Source organism: Scyliorhinus torazame, chromosome 30, assembly GCF_047496885.1.
Source record: "Scyliorhinus torazame isolate Kashiwa2021f chromosome 30, sScyTor2.1, whole genome shotgun sequence".
In the NCBI taxonomy this organism is placed as follows: Eukaryota; Metazoa; Chordata; class Chondrichthyes; order Carcharhiniformes; family Scyliorhinidae; genus Scyliorhinus; species Scyliorhinus torazame.
Window position 1 is genome coordinate 32302105 of NC_092736.1, and position 24583 is coordinate 32326687.

General features: G+C 45.8%; 2 protein-coding genes across 2 annotated transcripts in view; one reads left to right on the forward strand and one right to left on the reverse strand.

Annotated features, from left to right (window-relative positions):
- The window catches only part of anxa2b (annexin A2b), a 316940-nt gene that overhangs the window by 118214 nt on the left and 174143 nt on the right, over nucleotides 1-24583 (reverse strand). The gene's annotated exons all lie outside the window — the stretch shown is intronic.
- Nucleotides 1-24583, forward strand: part of LOC140404486 (nuclear receptor ROR-alpha A-like) — a 113367-nt gene that overhangs the window by 53306 nt on the left and 35478 nt on the right. Inside the window, exon 6 of the mRNA XM_072493095.1 lies at nucleotides 20934-21041. Coding sequence (XP_072349196.1) covers nucleotides 20934-21041 — 108 coding nt within the window. The remainder of the gene's footprint in view (nucleotides 1-20933; nucleotides 21042-24583) is intronic.

The following is a 24583-nucleotide window of genomic DNA, read 5'->3' on the forward strand; positions in this document are numbered from 1 at the left end:
TTTGGTCGGAGTTTGGTGAGTTGGATTGCATTGGGAGTTTGGTGAATTAGATTTGGTCACAGTTTGGTGCGTTAGATTGGGTCGGCGTTTGGTGTGTTAGATTGGGTCGGCGTTTGGTGTGTTAGATTGGGTCGGAGTTTGGTGAGTTAGATTGGGTCGGAGTTTGGTGAGTTAGATTGGGTCGGAGTTTGGTGAGTTAGAGTTGGTCAGAGTTTGGTGAGTTAGGTTGGATTGGGAGTTTGGTGAGTTAGATTGCATCTCGAGTAGGGTGAGTTAGATTTGGTCGGAGTTTGGTACGTTAGATTGGGCGGAGTTTGGTGAGTTAGATTGGGTCGGAGTTTGGTGAGTTAGATTGGGTCGGAGTTTGGTGAGTTAGATTGGGTCGGAGTTTGGTGAGTTTGAGTGGGTCGGCGTTTGGTGAGTTAGATTGGGTCAGAGTTTGGTGAGTTAGATTGGGTCGGTGTTTGATGGGTTAGATTTGGTCGGAGTTTGATGAGTTAGATTGGTCGGAGTTTGGTGGGTTAGATTTGGTCGGAGTTTGGTGAGATAGATTGGGTCGGAGTTTGATGAGTTAGATTGGTCGGAGTTTGGTGGGTTAGATTTGGTCGGAGTTTGGTCAGTTAGATTGGGTCGGAGTTTGGTGAGTTGGAGTTGGTCAGAGTTTGGTGAGTTAGGTTGGGTTGGGAGTTTGGTGAGTTAGATTGCATCTCGAGTATGGTGAGATAGATTTGGTCGGAGTTTGGTGAGTTAGATTGGGCGGAGTTTGTTGAGTTTAGATTGGGTCGGAGTTTGGTGAGTTTGAGTGGGTCGGAATTTGGCGGGTTAGATTGGGTCGGCGTTTGGCGAGTTATATTGGGTCGGGTGCTTGGTGAATTAGACTGGCTTGGAGTTTGGTGAGTTAGATTGGGTCGGAGTTTGGTGACTTAGATTAGGGCTGAGTTTGATACGTAGATTTTGTCGGAGTTTGGTTAGTTAGATTTGGTTGGAGTTTGGTGGGTTAGATTGCATCGGGAGTTTGGTTAGAAATATTTGGTCGGAGTTTGGTGAGTTAGATTTTGTCGAAGATTGGTGAGTTACATTTGGTCGGGGTTTGGTGGGTTAGATTGTGTCGGAGTGTAGTGCGTTATATTTGGTCGGAGTTTGGTGGGTTAGATTTGGTTGGCGTTTGGTGAGTTAGATTTGGTCGGGAGTTTGGTAAGTTAGATTGGGTCTGAGTTTGATACGTTAGATTTGGTTGGGGTTTGGTGGGTTTGATTGCATCGGGAGTTTGGTCAGTTAGATTTGGTCGGAGTTTGGTGGGTTAGATTTGGTCGGTGTTTGGTGAGTTAGATTGCATCGGGAGTTTGGTTCGTAAGATTTGGTCGGAGATTGGTGAGTTAGATTAGGTCGAAGATTGGTGAGTTAAATTTGGTCGGTGTTTGGTGCGTGATATTTGGTCGGAGTTTGGTGGGTTAAATTTGGTCTGAGTTTGGCGAGTTAGATTGGGTCGGGAGTTTGGTCAGTTAGATTGGGTCGGAGTTTGGCGAGTTGGAGTTGGTCAGAGTTTGGTGAGTTAGGTTGGGTTGGGAGTTTGGTGAGTTAGATTGCATCTCGAGTATGGTGAGTTAGATTTGGTCGGAGTTTGGTGAGTTAGATTGGGCAGAGTTTGGTGAGTTAGATTGGGCGGAGTTTGTTGAGTTTAGATTGGGTCGGAGTTTGGTGAGTTTAGATTAGGTCGGAGTTTGGTGAGTTTGAGTGGGTCGGAGTTTGGCGGGTTAGATTGGGTCGGGTGCTTGGTGAATTAGACTGGCTTGGAGTTTGGTGAGTTAGATTGGGTCGGAGTTTGGTGCGTTAGATTGGGTCGGAGTTTGGTGAGATAGATTTGGTCAGAGTTTGATACGTAGATTTGGTCGGAGTTTGGTTAGTTAGATTTGGTTGGAGTTTGGTGGGTTAGATTTGGTCGGTGTTTGGTGAGTTAGATTGCATCGGGAGTTTGGTTAGAAATATTTGGTCGGAGTTTGGTGAGTTACATTTGGTCGGGGTTTGGTGGGTTAGATTGTGTCGGAGTTTGGTGCGTTATATTTGGTCGGAGTTTGGTGGGTTAGATTTGGTTGGAGTTTGGTGAGTTAGATTGGTCGGAGTTTAGTGAGTTAGATTGGGTCAGTGTTTGATGGGTTAGATTTGGTCGGAGTTTGGTGAGTTAGATTGGTCGTAGTTTGGTGGGTTAGATTCGGTCGGAGTTTGGTGAGTTAGATTTGGTCCGAGTTTGGTGAGTTGGATTTGGTCGAAGATTGGTGAGTTACATTTGGTCGGAGTTTGGTGAGTTAGATTGGGTCGGAGTTTGGTGAGTTAGATTGGGTCGGAGATTGGTGAGTTTAGTTTGGGTCGGAGTTTGGTGAGTTAGATTGGGTCGGTGTTTGGTGAGTTAGAGTGGGTCGGAGTTTGGTGAGTTGGAGTTGGTCAGAGTTTGGTGAGTTAGGTTGGGTTGGGAGTTTGGTGAGTTAGATTGCATCTCGAGTACGGTGAGTTACATTTGGTCAGAGTCTGGAGAGTTAAATTGGGTCGGAGATTGGTGAGTTTAGATTGGGTCGGAGTTTGGCGAGTAAGATTGGGTCGGAGTGTGGTGCGTTATATTTGGTCGGAGTTTGGTGGGTTAGATTTGGTCGGAGTTTGGTGAGTTAGATTGGGTCGGTGTTTGGTGAGTTAGAGTGGGTTGGAGTTTGGTGAGTTGGAGTTGGTCAGAGTTTGGTGAGTTAGGTTGGGTTGGGAGTTTGGTGAGTTAGATTGCATCTCGAGTACGGTGAGTTACATTTGGTCAGAGTTTTGGTGAGTTAAATTGGGTCGGAGATTGGTGAGTTTAGATTGGGTCGGAGTTTGGTGAGTAAGATTTGGTCGGAGTTTGGTGAGTTAGATTTGGTCGGAGTTTGGTGAGTTAGATCGGGTCGGAGTTTGGTGAGTTAGATTAGTTCGGGCGTTTGGTGAGGTAGATTTGGTCGGAGCTTGGTGAGTTAGATTTGGGCGGAGTTTGGTGAATTTGATTGGGTCGGAGTTTGGTAAGTTAGATTGGGTTGGAGTTTGGTGCGTTAGATTTGGGCAGTGTTTGGCGAGTTAGATTGGGTCGGTGTTTGGTGAGTTAGATTGGGTCGGAGTTTGGTGAGTTACATTTGGTCGGAGTTTGGCGAGTTAGATTGGTTCGGAGTTTGGTGAGTTAGATTGGGTTGGAGTTTGGTGGGTTAGATTGCGTCGGAGTTTGGCGCGTTAGATTGGGTCGGAGTTTGGTGAGTTAGATTGGGTTGGAGTTTGGTGGGTTAGATTGCGTCGAGTTTGGTGAGTTAGATTTGGTCGGAGTTTGGTAACTTAGATTGCATTGGACTTTTGGTGAATTAGATTTGGTCGCAGTTTGGTGCGTTAAATTTGGTCGGAGTTTGGTGAGTTAGTTTGCATTGTGAGTTTGGTGAATTAGATTTGGTCGCTGTTTGGTGCGTTAGATTTGGTCGGAGTTTGGTGAGTTAGATTGCATTGGGAGTCTGGTGAATTAGATTTGGTCGCAGTTTGGTTCGTTAGATTTGGTCGGAGTTTGGTGAGTTAGATTGCATTGGGAATTTGTTGAATTAGATTTGGTCGAAGTTTGGTGCGTTAGATTTGGTTGGCGTTTGGTGAGTTAGATTGCATTGGGAGTTTGGTGAATTAGATTTCGTTGGAGTTTGGTACGTCCGATTTGGTCGGAGTTTAGTGAGTTAGATTGGGTCGGAGTTTGGTGAGTTAGATTTGGATGGAGTTTGGTGAGTTAGATTGGGTCGGAGTTTGGTGAGTTAGATTGGGTCAGAGTTTGGTGAGTTAGATTGGGTCGGTGTTTGATGGGTTAGATTTGGTCGGTGTTTGATGAGTTAGATTGGTCGGAGTTTGGTGGGTTAGATTTGGATGGAGTTTGGTGAGTTAGATTGGGTCGGTGTTTGATGGGTTAGATTGGGTCGGAGTTTGGTGAGTTAGATTGGGTCGGAGTTTGGTGAGTTGGAGTTGGTCAGAGTTTGGTGAGTTAGGTTGGGTTGGGAGTTTGGTGAGTTAGATTGCATCTCGAGTATGGTGAGATAGATTTGGTCGGAGTTTGGTGAGTTAGATTGGGCGGAGTTTGTTGAGTTTAGATTGGGTCGGAGTTTGGTGAGTTTGGATTAGGTCGGAGTTTGGTGAGTTTGAGTGGGTCGGAGTTTGGCGGGTTAGATTGGGTCGGAGTTTGGCGAGTTATATTGGGTCGGGTGCTTGGTGAATTAGACTGGCTTGGAGTTTGGTGAGTTAGATTGGGTCGGAGTTTGGTGAGTTAGAGTGGGTTGGAGTTTGGTGAGTTGGAGTTGGTCAGAGTTTGGTGAGTTAGGTTGGGTTGGGAGTTTGGTGAGTTAGATTGCATCTCGTGTACGGTGAGTTACATTTGGTCAGAGTTTTGGTGAGTTAAATTGGGTCGGAGATTGGTGAGTTTAGATTGGGTCGGAGTTTGGTGAGTAAGATTTGGTCGGAGTTTGGTGAGTTAGATTTGGTCGGAGTTTGGTGAGTTAGATTTGGTCGGAGTTTGGTGAGTTAGATCGGGTCGGAGTTTGGTGAGTTAGATTAGTTCGGGAGTTTGGTGAGGTAGATTTGGTCGGAGCTTGGTGAATTTGATTGGGTCGGAGTTTGGTAAGTTAGATTGGGTTGGAGTTTGGTGCGTTAGATTTGGGCAGTGTTTGGCGAGTTAGATTGGGTCGGTGTTTGGTGAGTTAGATTGGGTCGGAGTTTGGTGAGTTACATTTGGTCGGAGTTTGGCGAGTTAGATTGGTTCGGAGTTTGGTGAGTTAGATTGCGTTGGAGTTTGGTGCGTTAGATTGGGTCGGAGTTTGGTGAGTTAGATTGGGTTGGAGTTTGGTGGGTTAGATTGCGTCGGAGTTTGGTGAGTTAGATTTGGTCGGAGTTTGGTAACTTAGATTGCATTGGAATTTTGGTGAATTAGATTTGGTCGCAGTTTGGTGCGTTAAATTTGGTCGGAGTTTGGTGAGTTAGTTTGCATTGTGAGTTTGGTGAATTAGATTTGGTCGCTGTTTGGTGCGTTAGATTTGGTCGGAGTTTGGTGAGTTAGATTGCATTGGGAGTCTGGTGAATTAGATTTGGTCGCAGTTTGGTTCGTTAGATTTGGTCGGAGTTTGGTGAGTTAGATTGCATTGGGAATTTGTTGAATTAGATTTGGTCGAAGTTTGGTGCGTTAGATTTGGTTGGCGTTTGGTGAGTTAGATTGCATTGGGAGTTTGGTGAATTAGATTTCGTTGGAGTTTGGTACGTCAGATTTGGTCGGAGTTTAGTGAGTTAGATTGGGTCGGAGTTTGGTGAGTTGATTTGGATGGAGTTTGGTGAGTTAGATTGGGTCGGAGTTTGGTGGGTTAGATTGGGTCGGAGTTTGGTGAGTTAGATTGGGTCGGAGTTTGGTGAGTTAGATTTGGTTGGAGTTTGGTGAGTTAGATTGGGTCGGAGTTTGGTGAGTTAGATTGGGTCGGAGTTTGGTGAGTTAGATTGGGTCGGAGCTTGGTGAGTTAGATTTGGTCGGAGTTTGGTGCGTTAGATTGGGTCGGGAGTTTGGTGAGTTAGATTGGGTCGGAGTTTGGTGAGTTAGATTAGGCCGGGAGTTTGGTGAGGTAGATTTGGTCGGAGCTTGGTGAATTAGATTTGGGCGGAGCTTGGTGAGTTAGATTGGGTCTGAGTTTGGTAAGTTAGATTAGGTCGGGAGTTTGGTGCGTTAGATTTGGGCGGAGCTTGGTGAGTTAGATTGGGTCTGAGTTTGGTGGGTTAGATTGCGTGGGAGTTTGGTGAGTTAGATTGCATTGGGAGTTTGGTGAATTAGATTTTGTAGGATTTTGGTGCGTTAGATTTGGTTGGCGTTTGGTGAGTTAGATTGCATTGGGAGTTTGGTGAATTAGATTCCGTTGGAGTTTGGTGAGTTAGATTTGGTCGGAGTTTTGTACGTTAGATTTGGTCGGAGTTTGGTGAGTTAGATTGGGTCGGAGTTTGGTGAGTTAGAGTGGGTTGGAGTTTGGTGAGTTGGAGTTGGTCAGAGTTTGGTGAGTTAGGTTGGGTTGGGAGTTTGGTGAGTTAGATTGCATCTCGTGTACGGTGAGTTACATTTGGTCAGAGTTTTGGTGAGTTAAATTGGGTCGGAGATTGGTGAGTTTAGATTGGGTCGGAGTTTGGTGAGTAAGATTTGGTCGGAGTTTGGTGAGTTAGATTTGGTCAGAGTTTGGTGAGTTAGATCGGGTCGGAGTTTGGTGAGTTAGATTAGTTCGGGAGTTTGGTGAGGTAGATTTGGTCGGAGCTTGGTGAATTTGATTGGGTCGGAGTTTGGTGCGTTAGATTTGGGGAGTGTTTGGCGAGTTAGATTGGGTCGGTGTTTGGTGAGTTAGATTGGGTCGGAGTTTGGTGAGTTACATTTGGTCGGAGTTTGGCGAGTTAGATTGGTTCGGAGTTTGGTGAGTTAGATTGCGTTGGAGTTTGGTGCGTTAGATTGGGTCGGAGTTTGGTGAGTTAGATTGGGTTGGAGTTTGGTGGGTTAGATTGCGTCGGAGTTTGGTGAGTTAGATTTGGTCGGAGTTTGGTAACTTAGATTGCATTGGAATTTTGGTGAATTAGATTTGGTCGCAGTTTGGTGCGTTAAATTTGGTCGGAGTTTGGTGAGTTAGTTTGCATTGTGAGTTTGGTGAATTAGATTTGGTCGCTGTTTGGTGCGTTAGATTTGGTCGGTGTTTGGTGAGTTAGATTGCATTGGGAGTCTGGTGAATTAGATTTGGTCGCAGTTTGGTTCGTTAGATTTGGTCGGAGTTTGGTGAGTTAGATTGCATTGGGAATTTGTTGAATTAGATTTGGTCGAAGTTTGGTGCGTTAGATTTGGTTGGCGTTTGGTGAGTTAGATTGCATTGGGAGTTTGGTGAATTAGATTTCGTTGGAGTTTGGTACGTCAGATTTGGTCGGAGTTTAGTGAGTTAGATTGGGTCGGAGTTTGGTGAATTAGATTGGGTCGGAGTTTGGTGGGTTAGATTTGATCGGAGTTTGGTGAGTTAGATTGGGTCGGAGTTTGGTAAGTTAAATTGGGTCGGGCGTTTTGTGGACTAGATTGCATCCGGAGTTTGGTGAGTTTGATTTGGGCAGTGTTTGGCGAGTTAGATTGGGTCGGAGTTTGGTGAGTTAGATTGGGTCGGAGTTTGGTGAGTTAGATTGCATTGGGACTCTGGTGAATTAGATTTGGTCGGAATTTGGAGAGTTAGATTTGGGCGGAGCTTGGTGAGTTAGATTGGGTCTGAGTTTGGTCAGTTAGATTGGGTCGGAGTTTGGTGAGTTTGGATTAGGTCAGAGTTTGGTGAGTTAGATTTGGTCGGAGTTTGGTGAGGTAGATTTGGTCGGAGCTTGGTGAGTTAGATTTGGTCGGAGTTTGTTGGGTTAGATTTGATCGGAGTTTGGTGAGTTATACTGCAACGGGAGTTTGGTGATTTAGATGGGCTTGGAGTTTGGTGAGTTAGATTGGGTCAGAGATTGGTAAGTTAGATTGGGTCGGAGGTTGGTGAGTTAGATTTGGTCGGAGTTTGGTGAGTTAGATTGGGTCGGAGTTTGGTGAGTTAGATTGGGTCGGAGTTTGGTGAGTTAGATTTGGTCGGAGTTTAGTGAGTTAGATTGGGTCGGAGTTTGTTGGGTTAGATTTGATCGGAGTTTGGTGAGTTAGATTGGGTCGGAGTTTGGTGTGTAAGATTTTTTCGGAGTTTGGTTGGTTAGATTTTGTCGGTATTTAGTGCGTTAGATTTGGTCGGAGTTTGGTGGGTTAGATTTGGTCGGAGTTTGGTGTGTTAGAGTTGGTGAGAGTTTGGTGAGTTTAGATTGGGTCTGAGTTTGGTGAGTTAGATTGGGTCGGAGTTTGGTGAGTTAGATTGGGTCGGAGTTTGGTGAGTTATATTGGGTCGGAGTTTGGTGAGTTAGATTGGGTCCGGGTTTGGTGAGTTAGATTGGGTCGGAGTTTGCCGAGTTAGATTGGGATGGAGGTTGGTGAGTTATATTGGGTCGGGTGTTTGGTGAGTTAGATTGGGTCGAAATTTGGTGAGTTAGATTGGGTCGGAGTTTGGTGGGTTAGATTGGGTCGGAGTTTGGTGAGATAGATTGGGTCGGAGTTTGATGAGTTCGAATGGGTCGGAGTTTGGTGAGTTTGATTGAGTCGGGGTTTGGTAGGATAAATTATGTCAGAGTTTGATGAGTTAGAATGGGTCGGGGTTTGGCGCGTTAGATTGGGTCGGGGTTTGGCGCATTAGATTGGGTCAGAGTTTGCCGAGTTAGATTGGGTCGGAGGTTGGTGAGTTATATTGGGTCGGGTGTTTGGTGAGTTAGATTGGGTCGGAGGTTGGTGAGTTATATTCGGTCGGGAGTTTGGTGAGTTAGATTGGGTCGGAGTATGTTGAGTTAGATTGGGTCGGGGTATGTTGAGTTAGATTGGGTCGGAGTATGGTGAGTTAGATTGCAACGGGAGTTTGCTGAGTTCGAATGGGTCGGAGTTTGGTGCGTTAGATTTGGGCAGTGTTTGGCGAGTTAGATTGGTTCGGAGTTGGGTGAGTTAGATTGTGTCGGAGTTTGGTGAGTTAGATTTGGGCAGTGTTTGGCGAGTTAGATTGGTTCGGAGTTGGGTGAGTTAGATTGTGTCGGAGTTTGGTGAGTTAGATTTGGGCAGTGTTTGGCGAGTTAGATTGGTTCGGAGTTGGGTGAGTTAGATTGGGTCGGAGTTTGGTGAGTTAGATTGGGTCGGAGTTTGGTGAGTTAGATTGGGTCGGAGTTTGGTGAGTTAGATTGGGTCGGAGTTTGGTGAGTTAGATTGGGTCGGCGTTTGGTGGGTTAGATTGCGTCGGAGTTTGGTGAGTTAGATTGGATCGGAGTATGGTGATTTGGATTTGGTCGGAGTTTGGTGAGTTAGATTGCATTGGAGTTTTGGTGAATTAGATTTGGTCGTAGTTTGGTACGTTAAATTTGGTCGGAGTTTGGTGAGTTACTTGGCATTGGGAATTTGCTGAATTAGATTTCGTAGGATTTTGGTGCGTTAGATTTGGTCTGAGTTTGGTGAGTTAGATTGCATTGGGTGTTTGGTGAATTAGATTTGGTCGCAGTTTGGTGCGTTAGATTTGGTTGGCGTTTGGTGAGTTAGATTGCATTGGGTGTTTGGTGAATTAGATTTTGTTGGAGTTTGGTACGTCAGATTTGGTCGGCGTTTCGTACGTTAGATTTGGTCAGAGTTTGGTCAGTTAGATTGGGTCGGAGTTTGGTGAGTTCAATTTGATCGGAGTTTGGTGAGTTAGATTGGGTCGGAGTTTGGTGTGTTAGATTTTCTCGGAGTTTGTTGGGTTAGATTTGGTCGGAGTTTGGTGGATTAGATTTGGTCGGAGTTTGGTGAGTTTAGATTGGGTCGGAGTTTGGTGGGTTAGATTTGGTCGGAGTTTGGTGGGTTAGATTTGGTCGGAGTTTGGTGAGTTTAGATTGGGTCGGGCTTTGGTGAGTTAGATTGTGTCGGGAGTTTGGTGAGTTAGATTGGGGCGGAGTTTGGTGAGTTAGATTTTGTCAGGAGTTTGGTGGGATAAATTGGGTTAGCGTTTGATGTGTTAGAATGGGTCGCGGTTTGGCTGGTTAGATTGGATCAGAGTTTGCCGAGTTAGATTGGGTCGGAGTTTGGATAGTTAGATTGGGTCGGAGATTGGTGAGTTAGATTCGGTCCGAGTTTGGTGAGTTAGCTTGGGTCGGAGTTTGATGAGTTCGATTGGGTCGGAGTTTGTTGAGTTAGATTGGGTCGGAGTTTGGTAAGTTAGATTGGGTTGGAGTTTGGTGCGTTAGATTTGGGCAGTGTTTGGCGAGTTAGATTGGGTCGGTGTTTGGTGAGTTAGATTGGGTCGGAGTTTGGTGAGTTACATTTGGTCGGAGTTTGGCGAGTTAGATTGGTTCGGAGTTTGGTGAGTTAGATTGCGTTGGAGTTTGGTGCGTTAGATTGGGTCGGAGTTTGGTGAGTTAGATTGGGTTGGAGTTTGGTGGGTTAGATTGCGTCGGAGTTTGGTGAGTTAGATTTGGTCGGAGTTTGGTAACTTAGATTGCATTGGAATTTTGGTGAATTAGATTTGGTCGCAGTTTGGTGCGTTAAATTTGGTCGGAGTTTGGTGAGTTAGTTTGCATTGTGAGTTTGGTGAATTAGATTTGGTCGCTGTTTGGTGCGTTAGATTTGGTCGGAGTTTGGTGAGTTAGATTGCATTGGGAGTCTGGTGAATTAGATTTGGTCGCAGTTTGGTTCGTTAGATTTGGTCGGAGTTTGGTGAGTTAGATTGCATTGGGAATTTGTTGAATTAGATTTGGTCGAAGTTTGGTGCGTTAGATTTGGTTGGCGTTTGGTGAGTTAGATTGCATTGGGAGTTTGGTGAATTAGATTTCGTTGGAGTTTGGTACGTCAGATTTGGTCGGAGTTTAGTGAGTTAGATTGGGTCGGAGTTTGGTGAGTTGATTTGGATGGAGTTTGGTGAGTTAGATTGGGTCGGAGTTTGGTGGGTTAGATTGGGTCGGAGTTTGGTGAGTTAGATTGGGTCGGAGTTTGGTGAGTTAGATTTGGTTGGAGTTTGGTGAGTTAGATTGGGTCGGAGTTTGGTGAGTTAGATTGGGTCGGAGTTTGGTGAGTTAGATTGGGTCGGAGCTTGGTGAGTTAGATTTGGTCGGAGTTTGGTGCGTTAGATTGGGTCGGGAGTTTGGTGAGTTAGATTGGGTCGGAGTTTGGTGAGTTAGATTAGGCCGGGAGTTTGGTGAGGTAGATTTGGTCGGAGCTTGGTGAATTAGATTTGGGCGGAGCTTGGTGAGTTAGATTGGGTCTGAGTTTGGTAAGTTAGATTAGGTCGGGAGTTTGGTGCGTTAGATTTGGGCGGAGCTTGGTGAGTTAGATTGGGTCTGAGTTTGGTGGGTTAGATTGCGTGGGAGTTTGGTGAGTTAGATTGCATTGGGAGTTTGGTGAATTAGATTTTGTAGGATTTTGGTGCGTTAGATTTGGTTGGCGTTTGGTGAGTTAGATTGCATTGGGAGTTTGGTGAATTAGATTCCGTTGGAGTTTGGTGAGTTAGATTTGGTCGGAGTTTTGTACGTTAGATTTGGTCGGAGTTTGGTGAGTTAGATTGGGTCGGAGTTTGGTGAGTTAGAGTGGGTTGGAGTTTGGTGAGTTGGAGTTGGTCAGAGTTTGGTGAGTTAGGTTGGGTTGGGAGTTTGGTGAGTTAGATTGCATCTCGTGTACGGTGAGTTACATTTGGTCAGAGTTTTGGTGAGTTAAATTGGGTCGGAGATTGGTGAGTTTAGATTGGGTCGGAGTTTGGTGAGTAAGATTTGGTCGGAGTTTGGTGAGTTAGATTTGGTCAGAGTTTGGTGAGTTAGATCGGGTCGGAGTTTGGTGAGTTAGATTAGTTCGGGAGTTTGGTGAGGTAGATTTGGTCGGAGCTTGGTGAATTTGATTGGGTCGGAGTTTGGTGCGTTAGATTTGGGGAGTGTTTGGCGAGTTAGATTGGGTCGGTGTTTGGTGAGTTAGATTGGGTCGGAGTTTGGTGAGTTACATTTGGTCGGAGTTTGGCGAGTTAGATTGGTTCGGAGTTTGGTGAGTTAGATTGCGTTGGAGTTTGGTGCGTTAGATTGGGTCGGAGTTTGGTGAGTTAGATTGGGTTGGAGTTTGGTGGGTTAGATTGCGTCGGAGTTTGGTGAGTTAGATTTGGTCGGAGTTTGGTAACTTAGATTGCATTGGAATTTTGGTGAATTAGATTTGGTCGCAGTTTGGTGCGTTAAATTTGGTCGGAGTTTGGTGAGTTAGTTTGCATTGTGAGTTTGGTGAATTAGATTTGGTCGCTGTTTGGTGCGTTAGATTTGGTCGGTGTTTGGTGAGTTAGATTGCATTGGGAGTCTGGTGAATTAGATTTGGTCGCAGTTTGGTTCGTTAGATTTGGTCGGAGTTTGGTGAGTTAGATTGCATTGGGAATTTGTTGAATTAGATTTGGTCGAAGTTTGGTGCGTTAGATTTGGTTGGCGTTTGGTGAGTTAGATTGCATTGGGAGTTTGGTGAATTAGATTTCGTTGGAGTTTGGTACGTCAGATTTGGTCGGAGTTTAGTGAGTTAGATTGGGTCGGAGTTTGGTGAATTAGATTGGGTCGGAGTTTGGTGGGTTAGATTTGATCGGAGTTTGGTGAGTTAGATTGGGTCGGAGTTTGGTAAGTTAAATTGGGTCGGGCGTTTTGTGGACTAGATTGCATCCGGAGTTTGGTGAGTTTGATTTGGGCAGTGTTTGGCGAGTTAGATTGGGTCGGAGTTTGGTGAGTTAGATTGGGTCGGAGTTTGGTGAGTTAGATTGCATTGGGACTCTGGTGAATTAGATTTGGTCGGAATTTGGAGAGTTAGATTTGGGCGGAGCTTGGTGAGTTAGATTGGGTCTGAGTTTGGTCAGTTAGATTGGGTCGGAGTTTGGTGAGTTTGGATTAGGTCAGAGTTTGGTGAGTTAGATTTGGTCGGAGTTTGGTGAGGTAGATTTGGTCGGAGCTTGGTGAGTTAGATTTGGTCGGAGTTTGTTGGGTTAGATTTGATCGGAGTTTGGTGAGTTATACTGCAACGGGAGTTTGGTGATTTAGATGGGCTTGGAGTTTGGTGAGTTAGATTGGGTCAGAGATTGGTAAGTTAGATTGGGTCGGAGGTTGGTGAGTTAGATTTGGTCGGAGTTTGGTGAGTTAGATTGGGTCGGAGTTTGGTGAGTTAGATTGGGTCGGAGTTTGGTGAGTTAGATTTGGTCGGAGTTTAGTGAGTTAGATTGGGTCGGAGTTTGTTGGGTTAGATTTGATCGGAGTTTGGTGAGTTAGATTGGGTCGGAGTTTGGTGTGTAAGATTTTTTCGGAGTTTGGTTGGTTAGATTTTGTCGGTATTTAGTGCGTTAGATTTGGTCGGAGTTTGGTGGGTTAGATTTGGTCGGAGTTTGGTGTGTTAGAGTTGGTGAGAGTTTGGTGAGTTTAGATTGGGTCTGAGTTTGGTGAGTTAGATTGGGTCGGAGTTTGGTGAGTTAGATTGGGTCGGAGTTTGGTGAGTTATATTGGGTCGGAGTTTGGTGAGTTAGATTGGGTCCGGGTTTGGTGAGTTAGATTGGGTCGGAGTTTGCCGAGTTAGATTGGGATGGAGGTTGGTGAGTTATATTGGGTCGGGTGTTTGGTGAGTTAGATTGGGTCGAAATTTGGTGAGTTAGATTGGGTCGGAGTTTGGTGGGTTAGATTGGGTCGGAGTTTGGTGAGATAGATTGGGTCGGAGTTTGATGAGTTCGAATGGGTCGGAGTTTGGTGAGTTTGATTGAGTCGGGGTTTGGTAGGATAAATTATGTCAGAGTTTGATGAGTTAGAATGGGTCGGGGTTTGGCGCGTTAGATTGGGTCGGGGTTTGGCGCATTAGATTGGGTCAGAGTTTGCCGAGTTAGATTGGGTCGGAGGTTGGTGAGTTATATTGGGTCGGGTGTTTGGTGAGTTAGATTGGGTCGGAGGTTGGTGAGTTATATTCGGTCGGGAGTTTGGTGAGTTAGATTGGGTCGGAGTATGTTGAGTTAGATTGGGTCGGGGTATGTTGAGTTAGATTGGGTCGGAGTATGGTGAGTTAGATTGCAACGGGAGTTTGCTGAGTTCGAATGGGTCGGAGTTTGGTGCGTTAGATTTGGGCAGTGTTTGGCGAGTTAGATTGGTTCGGAGTTGGGTGAGTTAGATTGTGTCGGAGTTTGGTGAGTTAGATTTGGGCAGTGTTTGGCGAGTTAGATTGGTTCGGAGTTGGGTGAGTTAGATTGTGTCGGAGTTTGGTGAGTTAGATTTGGGCAGTGTTTGGCGAGTTAGATTGGTTCGGAGTTGGGTGAGTTAGATTGGGTCGGAGTTTGGTGAGTTAGATTGGGTCGGAGTTTGGTGAGTTAGATTGGGTCGGAGTTTGGTGAGTTAGATTGGGTCGGAGTTTGGTGAGTTAGATTGGGTCGGCGTTTGGTGGGTTAGATTGCGTCGGAGTTTGGTGAGTTAGATTGGATCGGAGTATGGTGATTTGGATTTGGTCGGAGTTTGGTGAGTTAGATTGCATTGGAGTTTTGGTGAATTAGATTTGGTCGTAGTTTGGTACGTTAAATTTGGTCGGAGTTTGGTGAGTTACTTGGCATTGGGAATTTGCTGAATTAGATTTCGTAGGATTTTGGTGCGTTAGATTTGGTCTGAGTTTGGTGAGTTAGATTGCATTGGGTGTTTGGTGAATTAGATTTGGTCGCAGTTTGGTGCGTTAGATTTGGTTGGCGTTTGGTGAGTTAGATTGCATTGGGTGTTTGGTGAATTAGATTTTGTTGGAGTTTGGTACGTCAGATTTGGTCGGCGTTTCGTACGTTAGATTTGGTCAGAGTTTGGTCAGTTAGATTGGGTCGGAGTTTGGTGAGTTCAATTTGATCGGAGTTTGGTGAGTTAGATTGGGTCGGAGTTTGGTGTGTTAGATTTTCTCGGAGTTTGTTGGGTTAGATTTGGTCGGAGTTTGGTGGATTAGATTTGGTCGGAGTTTGGTGAGTTTAGATTGGGTCGGAGTTTGGTGGGTTAGATTTGGTCGGAGTTTGGTGGGTTAGATTTGGTCGGAGTTTGGTGAGTTTAGATTGGGTCGGGCTTTGGTGAGTTAGATTGTGTCGGGAGTTTGGTGAGTTAGATTGGGGCGGAGTTTGGTGAGTTAGATTTTGTCAGGAGTTTGGTGGGATAAATTGGGTTAGCGTTTGATGTGTTAGAATGGGTCGCGGTTTGGCTGGTTAGATTGGATCAGAGTTTGCCGAGTTAGATTGGGTCGGAGTTTGGATAGTTAGATTGGGTCGGAGATTGGTGAGTTAGATTCGGTCCGAGTTTGGTGAGTTAGCTTGGGTCGGAGTTTGATGAGTTCGATTGGGTCGGAGTTTGTTGAGTTAGATTGGGTCGGAGTTTGGTGAGTTAGATTGGGTCGGGCTTTGGTTAGTTAGATTGGGTCAGAGTTTGCCGAGTTAGATTGGGTCGGAGGTTGGTGAGTTATATTTGGTCGGAGTTTGGTGCGTTAGATTTGGGCAGTGTTTGGCGAGTTAGATTGGGTCGGAGTTTGGTGAGTTAGATTTGGTCGGAGTTTGGTGAGTTAGATTGCATTGGGAGTTTGGTGAATTAGATTACGTTGGAGTTTGGTATGTTAGATTTGATCGGAGTTTTGTGAGTTAAATTGGGTCGTAGTTTGGTGGGTTAGATTTGGTCGGAGTTTGGTGAGTTAGATTGGGTCGGAGTTTGGTGAGTAGGAGTTGGTCAGAGTTTGGTGAGTTAGGTTGGGTTGGGAGTTTGGTGAGTTAGATTGCATCTCGAGTACAGTGAGTTAGATTTGGTCGGAGTTTGGTGAGTTAGATTGGGTCAGAGTTTGGTGAGTTAGATTGGGTCCGGGTTTGGTGAGTGAGCTTGGGTCGGAGTTTGATGAGTTCAATTAGGTCGAAGTTTCTTGAGTTAGATTGGGTCGGAGTTTGGTGAGTTAGATTGGGTCAGAGTTTGGTGAGTTAGATTGGGTTCGAGTTTGTTGAGTTAGCTTGTGTCGGAGTTTGATGAGTTCGATTGGGTCGGAGTTTGATGAGTTCGATTGGGTCGGAGTTTGGTGAGTTCGATTGAGTCGGGGTTTGGTGGGATGAATTGGGTCGGAGTTTGATGAATTAGAATGGGTCGGGCTTTGGCGGGTTAGATTGGGTCAGAGTTTGCCGAGTTAGATTGGGTCGGAGGTTGGTGAGTTATATTGGGTCGGGTGTTTGGTGAGTTAGATTGGTCGGAGTTTGGTGAGTTAGATTGGGCGGAGTTTGGTGAGTTAGATTGGGCGGAGTTTGGTGAGTTAGATTGGGTCGGAGTTTGGTGAGTTAGATTGGGCGGAGTTTGGTGAGTTAGATTGGGTCGGAGTTTGGTGAGTTCGATTGGGTCGGAGTTTGGTGACTTCGGTTGGGTTGGAGTTCGGTGGGTTAGAGTTGGTGAGAGTTTGGTGAGTTAGATTGGGTCGGAGTTTGGTGAGTTAGTTTGGGTCGTAGTTTGGTGGGTTAGATTGGGTCGGAGTATGGTGAATTCGATTGCAGCGGGAGTTTGGTGAGTTAGATTTGGGCAGTGTTTGGCGCGTTAGATTGGGTCGGAGTTTGGTGCGTTAGATTGGGTCGGAGTTTGGTGCGTTAGATTGGGTCGGAGTTTGGTGCGTTAGATTGGGTCGGAGTTTGGTTTGTTAGGTTTGGTCGGAGTTTGGTGGGTTAGGTTGGGTCGGAGTTTGGTTGGTTAGATTGCATTGGGAGTTTGGTGAGTTAGATTTGGTCGGAGTTTGATGAATTAAATTGGGTTGGAGTTTGGTGAGTTAGATTGGGGCGGAGTTTGGTGCGTTTAAATTGGGTCGGAGTTTGGTGAGTTAGATTGCATCGGGAGTTTGGTGAGTTAGATTGGGTGGGAGTTTGGTGAGTTAGATTGCAGCAGGAGTTTGGTGGGTTAGGTTGGGTCGGAGTTTGGTTGGTTAGATTACATTGGGAGCTTGGTGAGTTAGATATCGTCGGAGTTTGGTGGGTTAGATTTGGTCGGAGTTTGGTGAGTTAGATTGGGTTGGGAGTTTGGTGAGATAGATTGCAGCAGGAGTTTGGTGAGTTAGATTGGGTCGGAGTTTGGTGAGTTTGATTAGGTCGGAGTTTGGTGAGTTAGATTGTGTTGGATTTTGCTGGCTTAGATTGGGGCGGAGTTTGGTGAGTTAGATTGGGTCGGAGTTTGGTGAGTTAGATTGCATTGGGAGTTTGGTGAATTAGATTTCGTTGGAGTTTGGTGCGTTAGATTTGATCGGAGTTTTGTGAGTTAAATTGGGTCGTAGTTTGGTGGGTTAGATTTGGTCGGAGTTTGGTGAGTTAGATTGGGTTGGAGTTTGGTGAGTTAGATTTGGGCAGTGTTTGGCGAGTTAGATTGGGTTGGAGTTTGGTGCGTTAGATTGGGTCGGAGTTTGGTGCGTTAGATTGGGTCGGAGTTTGGTGAGTTTGTTTGGGTCGGAGTTTGGTTTGGTCGGAGTTTGGTGGGTTAGGTTGGGTCCGAGTTTGGTTGGTTAGATTGCATTGGGAGCTTGGTGACTTAGATATGGTCGGAGTTTGGTGCGTTAGATTTGGTCGGAGTTTGGTGAGTTAAATTGCATCGGGAGTTTGGTGAGTTAGATTTGGTCGGAGTTTGATGAATTAAATTGGGTTGGAGTTTGGTGAGTTAGATTGGGGCGGAGTTTGGTGAGTTAGATTGGGGCGGAGTTTGGTGCGTTTAAATTGGGTCGGAGTTTGGTGAGTTAGATTGCATCGGGAGTTTGGTGAGTTAGATTGGGTCGGAGTTTGGTGAGTTAGATTGGGTAGGAGTTTGGTGAGTTAGATTGCAGCAGGAGTTTGGTGGGTTAGGTTGGGTCGGAGTTTGGTTGGTTAGATTGCATTGGGAGCTTGGTGAGTTAGATATCGTCGGAGTTTGGTGCGTTAGATTTGGTCGGAGTTTGGTGAGTTAGATTGGGTTGGATTTTGCTGGCTTAGATTGGGGCGGAGTTTGGTGAGTTAGATTGGGTCGGAGTTTGGTGAGTTAGATTGCATTGGGAGTTTGGTGAATTAGATTTCGTTGGAGTTTGGTGCGTTAGATTTGATCGGAGTTTTGTGAGTTAAATTGGGTCGTAGTTTGGTGGGTTAGATTTGGTCGGAGTTTGGTGAGTTAGATTGGGTCGGAGTTTGGTGCAATAGATTGGGTCGGAGTTTGGTGAGTTAGATTGTGTCGGAGTTTGGTGAGTTTGTTTGGGTTGGAGTTTGGTTTGTTAGGTTTGTTTGGAGTTTGGTTAGTTAGATTTGGTCGGAATTTGGTGGGTTAGGTTGGGTCGGAGTTTGGTTGGTTAGATTGCATTGGGAGCTTGGTGAGTTAGATATGGTCGGAGTTTGGTGCGTTAGATTTGGTCGGAGTTTGGTGAGTTAGATATGGTCGGAGTTTGGTGCGTTAGATATGGTCGGAGTTTGGTGCGTTAGATTTGGTCGGAGTTTGGTGAGTTAAATTGCATCGTGAGTTTGGTGAGTTAGATTTGGTCGGAGTTTGATGAATTAAATTGGGTTGGGGTTTGGTGAGTTAGATTGGGGCGGAGTTTGGTGCGTTTAAATTGGGTCGGAGTTTGGTGAGTTAGATTGCATCGGGAGTTTGGTGAGTTAGATTGGGTAGGAGTTTGGTGAGTTAGATTGCAGCAGGAGTTTGGTGGGTTAGGTTGGGTCGGAGTTTGGTTGGTTCGATTGCATTGGGAGCTTGGTGAGTTAGATTTCGTCGGAGTTTGGTGCGTTAGATTTGGTCGGAGTTTGGTGAGTTAGATTGGGTTGGGAGTTTGGTGAGATAGATTGCAGCAGGGGTTTGGTTAGTTAGATTGGGGCGGAGTTTGATGAGTTAGATTGGGTTGGAGTTTGGTGAGTTAGATTTGGTCGGAGTTTGGTGAGTTAGATTGGGTCGGAGTTTGGTGAGTTAGATTGGGTCGGAGTTTGGTGAGTTAGATTGGGTCGGAGTTTGATGAGTTAGATTGGGTCGGAGTTTGGTGAGTTAGATTGCATTGGGAGTTTGGTGAATTAGATTTCGTTGGAGTTTGGTGCGTTAGATTTGATCGGAGTTTTGTGAGTTATATTGGGTCGGGTGTTTGGTGAGTTAGATTGGGTCGGAGTTTGGTCAGTTAGATTGGGTCGGAGTTTGGTGAGTTAGAGTGGGTCCGAGTTTGGTGAGTAGGAGTTGGTCAGAGTTTGGTGAGTTAGGTTGGGTTGGGAGTTTGGTGAGTTAGATTGCATCTCGAGTATGGTGAGTTAGATTGGGTCGGAGTTTGGTGAGTTAGATTGGGTCGGAGATTGTTGAGTTAGATTGGTTCGGAGTTTGGTGAGTTAGAGTGGGTCAGAGTTTGGTGAGTTAGCTTGGGTCCGAGTTTGGTGAGTTAGCTTGGGTCGGAGTTTGATGAGTTCAATTAGGTCGAAGTTTCTTGAGTTAGATTGGGTCAGAGTTTGGTGAAATCGATTGGGTCAGAGTTTGGTGAGTTAGCTTGGGTCGGAGTTTGATGAGTTCGATTGGGTCGGAGTTTGGTGAGTTCGATTGAGTCGGGGTTTGGTGGGATGAATTGGGTCTGAGTTTGATGAATTAGAATGGGTCGGGCTTTGGCGGGTTAGATTGGGTCAGAGTTTGCCGAGTTAGATTGGGTCGGAGGTTGGTGAGTTATATTGGGTCGGGTGTTTGGTGAGTTAGATTGGTCGGAGTTTGGTGAGTTAGATTGGGCGGAGTTTGGTGAGTTAGATTGGGCGGAGTTTGGTGGGTTAGATTGTGTCGGAGTTTGGTGAGTTCGATTGGGTCGGCGTTTGGTGACTTAGGTTGGGTTGGAGTTCGGTGGGTTAGATTGGGTCGGAGTTTGGTGAGTTAGATTGGGTCGGAGTTTGGTGGGTTAGATTTGGTCGGAGTTTGGTGAGTTAGATTGTGTCGGAGTTTGGTGAGTTAGATTGTGTCGGAGTTTGGTGAGTTAGATTGTGTCGGAGTTTGGTGAGTTAGATTGTGTCAAGAGTTTGGTGAGTTTGTTTGGGTCGGAGTTTGGTTTGTTAGGTTTGGTTGGAGTTTGGTTAGTTAGATTTGGTCGGAGTTTGGTGGGTTAGGTTGGGTCGGAGTTTGGTTGGTTAGATTGCATTGGGAGCTTGGTGTGTTAGATTTGGTCGGAGTTTGGTGAGTTAGATTGCATCGGGAGTTTGGTGAGTTAGATTTGGTCGGAGTTTGATGAATTAAATTGGGTTGGAGTTTGGTGAGTTAGATTAGGGCGGAGTTTGGTGCGTTTAAATTGGGTCGGAGTTTGGTGAGTTAGATTGCATCGGGAGTTTGGTGAGTTAGATTGGGTAGGAGTTTGGTGAGTTAGATTGCATCGGGAGTTTGGTGAGTTAGATTTGGTCGGAGTTTGATGAATTAAATTGGGTTGGAGTTTGGTGAGTTAGATTGGGGCGGAGTTTGGTGCGTTTAAATTGGGTCGGAGTTTGGTGAGTTAGATTGCATCGGGAGTTTGGTGAGTTAGATTGGGTAGGAGTTTGGTGAGTTAGATTGCAGCAGGAGTTTGGTGGGTTAGGTTGGGTCGGAGTTTGGTTGGTTGGATTGCATTGGGATCTTGGTGAGTTAGATATTGTCAGAGTTTGGTGCGTTAGGTTTGGTCGGAGTTTGGTGAGTTAGATTGGGTTGGGAGTTTGGTGAGATAGATTGGGTTGGATTTTGCCGGCTTAGATTGGGTCGGGGTTTGGTAAGTTAGATTGGGTCGGGGTTTGGTGAATTAGATTGGGTCCGAGTTTGGTGGGTTAGATTGGGTCGGAGTTTGGTGAGTTAGATTTGGCTGGAGTTTAGTGAGTGATTTGAGTCGGAGTTTGGTGAGTTAGATTTGGCCTGAGTTTAGTGAGTGATTTCAGTAGGAGTTTGGTGAGTTAGATTGGGTCCGAGTTTGGTGGGTTAGATTGGGTCCGAGTTTGGTGGGTTAGATTTGACCGGAGTTTAGTGAGTGAGTTTGAGTCGGAGTTCGGTGAGTTTTAATTGGGTTGGAGTTTGGTGTGATGGGGTAGGAGGAGGGGAGTTATTCCCTGCAGATCTTTTATAGCCAGTGTAGCCACCTTGGTGTAGTACAGAGTCTATTTCACTGTTGCCTTTTCTCTCTTTCATTGTCAATTATCTCATATCAGAGTGAAGAATAGGGAATTCACAAACATTGCTGATCAGCTGAAACGTCAAGCCGGTTGTGGAATTGAACCCACCACTGCTAATCCTGCGCTATGTGAGCGGTGAAAAGATCCTTATTCAAGTCTTCTCTAGTTTATGGTAACACAGAGTAATGATTAACAGTTACCGATACAAATTCTGAATTTCTGACTTTTTCTCCTGATTCACAGGTTCTTTAGAAGTTGTATTTGTCCGAATGTGTCGAGCCTTCGACCCACAGAATAATACGGTTTATTTTGACGGGAAGTATGCTGGTCCAGATATCTTCAAATCATTAGGTAAAGCGTAAACATGTCTTACTCTTCCTGGATGAGGAATCATATTGAGGCAGAGTCACGTATTATCACAGTCCTTTCAGTCAGAAAAACGTCACTGGGTCGGATTGATGAAGACCCACGGAGCAGTTCTGATATTCCTTGATATTCAACTGTGGGTTCGCCTGGGATTTAACCAGGGGAGAACCCAACATTCGCTTTACACTGGAAAAGCTCAGCAGGTCTGGCAGCATTTCCGGAGAGAGGAACAGAGTTAATGTTTCCAGTCCGTCTGACTCTTCTTCAGAGCTGGAGCGGGAAAGTTGTGATGGGTTTTATTTTGTTGAAGGAGATGGAGCAAAATACAAATCCAGGGCAGGGGGAGATCAGAGAGATTTGACAAATATGTCATAGGGCACAAGACAGAGAGAGTGTTAACGGTAGTGTCCAACGCTGAAGAATGTACTGAACCCTACAGAATCTGGTATGCTTCAATGAGAATAAGAACAGGAGGTCTTGTCATGTGAGAGAACCTTTAGGAAATGGGTGTTTAAGAAATGTACCTTTACGAAATGAGTGTTTATCAGTGCTGTCAGAGTATGGGTGAAGCTGGGCTGTCTGTCAGCTTTTTACTTTTGTTTTAGGCTGTTTGCTGCAGCTTGTGTTTTAGTTTCGTTTTCAGAGCTGGATAGCTGCAGTCACAGCCAGAAGGTGTATTAAAGTCTCTCTCTGTAATTTAAAGACTGTAACTCGATCCTTTGGTGATTTAAATCTAATAACTGCTCTCAGTCGTGACTTTAACCTGATGTGCTTTTGTTTAACGTTTTTTGTTAAGTCTTATGGATGTTAAAAGGACAGTTTAGGATTACTTAGTGTTGTATTCTTTGGGGGTTATATTTGAATTGATGGTCGCTAAGATGTTCACTGTTTGTTTTAAAAATGTTAACTCGAGTTCATGGAATAAACATTGTTTTGCTTTAAAAAATACTTTTCCATTTCTGCTGTACCACACCTGTAGAGTGGGCCGTGTGCTCCCCATACCACAATCTATTAAAAGTTGTGGGTCAGGTGAACTCATACCCTTTGGGGTTCTCTAAACCCTGGCCCATAACAGTCTCCATAGAATTCTTACGGTGCAGAAGGAGGCTATTCAGCCCATTGAGTCTGCACCAACCCTCTGAAAGAGTACCCTACCTACATCCACTCCCCTGCCCTATCCCTGTAACCCCACCTAACCTGCACATCTTTGGACACTAAGGGGCAATTTAGCATGGCCAATCCATGTAACCTGCAGATCTTTGGACTGTGCGAGGAAACCGGAGGAAACCCGTGCAGACGCAGACACTGGGAGAACGTGCAACCTCCACATAGACGGCCACCCAAGGCCGGAACCTAACCTGGGTCCCTGCCGCTGTGAGGCAGCAGTGCTAACCACTGGGCCATTTCTATTACCCACATTCCTACTGCGATAGTGTGTGCTATATACAAAATGGTTGTCCTCTCCCTTCTCCCCACCATGATTCCTTTTCCTTGTCCAATACCCTGGCCAATGTAAAATGCACGGAGCTGCCCTCAGTCACCCCCCCCCCCCCCTCCCAACCCAGGCACCTGGGGAAAGGGATAGCTGGAGTCACACGTTGATATATCTCCTCAAGGAGGGGGAGAACTTCCACCAGATTATTATTTTCCTGAGCTAGGAGAAGTCTTGATCGTTCAAAGGTTGACCCAGCTGCTTGTGTTGTCGTGTGCCATTTTCAGAGCTCAGATTAATGTCTCCAATGGTGCAGCCCCCCTGGAATCGCTGGACAACTTTCACCCTCTCCTGCCGCACAAACCTGGCGGAGCCAGAGGTGAAAGACATGAAGCCTGTCGCGATGTGAAAATGCTATTTATACAAACCCAGTCCATCGGTCTCGGGGGAACATCTGTGTATTATGGTGTAACCTTGCAAGAGAGGGGGGGGGGCTACAGTGAGTGCTCACAGGAGCCAATGAATTCTTCCCTCTGACAGTTATGGGTTGAAATGAAAAATGAGCTGCTGAGAAAAGGTTTCCACTGATTACAGGTGACAGGACAAAGTTGCCCCGCGATTCGCAGCAGACACTAAAACTTAACTCTTCATTTTGGAAGCTTGAGTGGAGTTTTTAACTTCGGGGTTTGTGCGTGATTCGAGGCGGCGGTTCCTAATTCGCGTGAAGGATAAGCTAATGCGGTTAGGCCGCTGACCGTGTGGGCGGAATTTTAATGGAACAGATTTGTTTCCAGCTGGGTGGCGGCTGTGTTAGGAATGGGTTAACAGACCTTCCAGTTAAAACTAATTTGATGTCTATTATCCAATAGAAGTCACTGATATATAAAGGGTTTACAGGTGGCACTGTTTGTTGGTGGAAATTTGTGTGTGAAGTTGGATGCGGTCAAAGGGGCCTAAGTGGGTTGTACATGGTACATACTGCTACCGCTGTACACTGATGGTGGAGAGACTAAATGTTTAAGGTTGTGGACGGGGTGCCAATTTAGTGGGGCTGCTTTGTCCTGGATGGTGTCGAGCCTCTTGAGTATTGTTGGAGCTGCGCTCATCCAGGTGAGTGGTGAGTATTCCATCACACTCCTGACTTGTGCCTTGTAGATGGGGAACGGGCTTTGGGCAATCTGGAGCTGGGTCTCTACCCACAGAATTCCCAGCCTCAGAATTGCCGCAGTATTTAACTGGCTGGTGGAGTTCAGCTTCCGGTCAATGGCTTTTTTAAATGTATGTGGGTATCGCTGGCCAGGCCAGCATTTATTACCCATCCCCAATTGCCCCTTGAGAAGGTGGTGGTGAGCTGCCTTCTTGAACTGCTGCAGTCCCTGTGGTGTAGGTACACCCACAGTGCTGTTCGGGAGGGACCCAAAAGCTACAGGATGTTGATGGTGGGAGATTCAGTGATGGTAATCTAGCGAATCATAGAATTTACAGTGCAGAAGGAGGCCATTCGGCCCATCGAGTCTGCACCGGCTCTTGGAAAGAGCACCCTACCCAAGCCCACACCTCCACCCTATTCCCAGATCCCAGTAACCTCACCCAACACTAAGGGCAATTTAGCATAGCCAATCCACCTAACCTGCACATGTTTGGAACGTCAAGGGTTGATGGTCTGATTTTCTCTTGATGGAGATGGTCATTCTCTGGCATTTGTGTGGCTCGAAAATGGTGTTTGCCACTTATCACCACAGCCCTGAATATTGTCCAGGCCCTGCTGCATATGGACATAGACTGTTTCAGTATCTGAGGAGTCACTGTTTGATTGGCTGATGCTCGCTCCAATGTATTCGGCCTGATCCTGACGACTACCTCACTCACAACGCACGCTAATCTTTTAGACTTGGATCTGAACCCTTTAGCTCTAAATGTTTTACGCTGTAACTTGCTGGCAGTGTGAACTGATAACTCTGCAGAGTGCAGTGGGGCACTTGGAATCTCGTTGATGATGGGATTAACAGTCTCTTAATCAATGAGATTCAAGGATTGAGAAAGATGGAGGAAAAATCAAGATTTTCTGTCTCATGTTTGGCAACCTAATATGTTC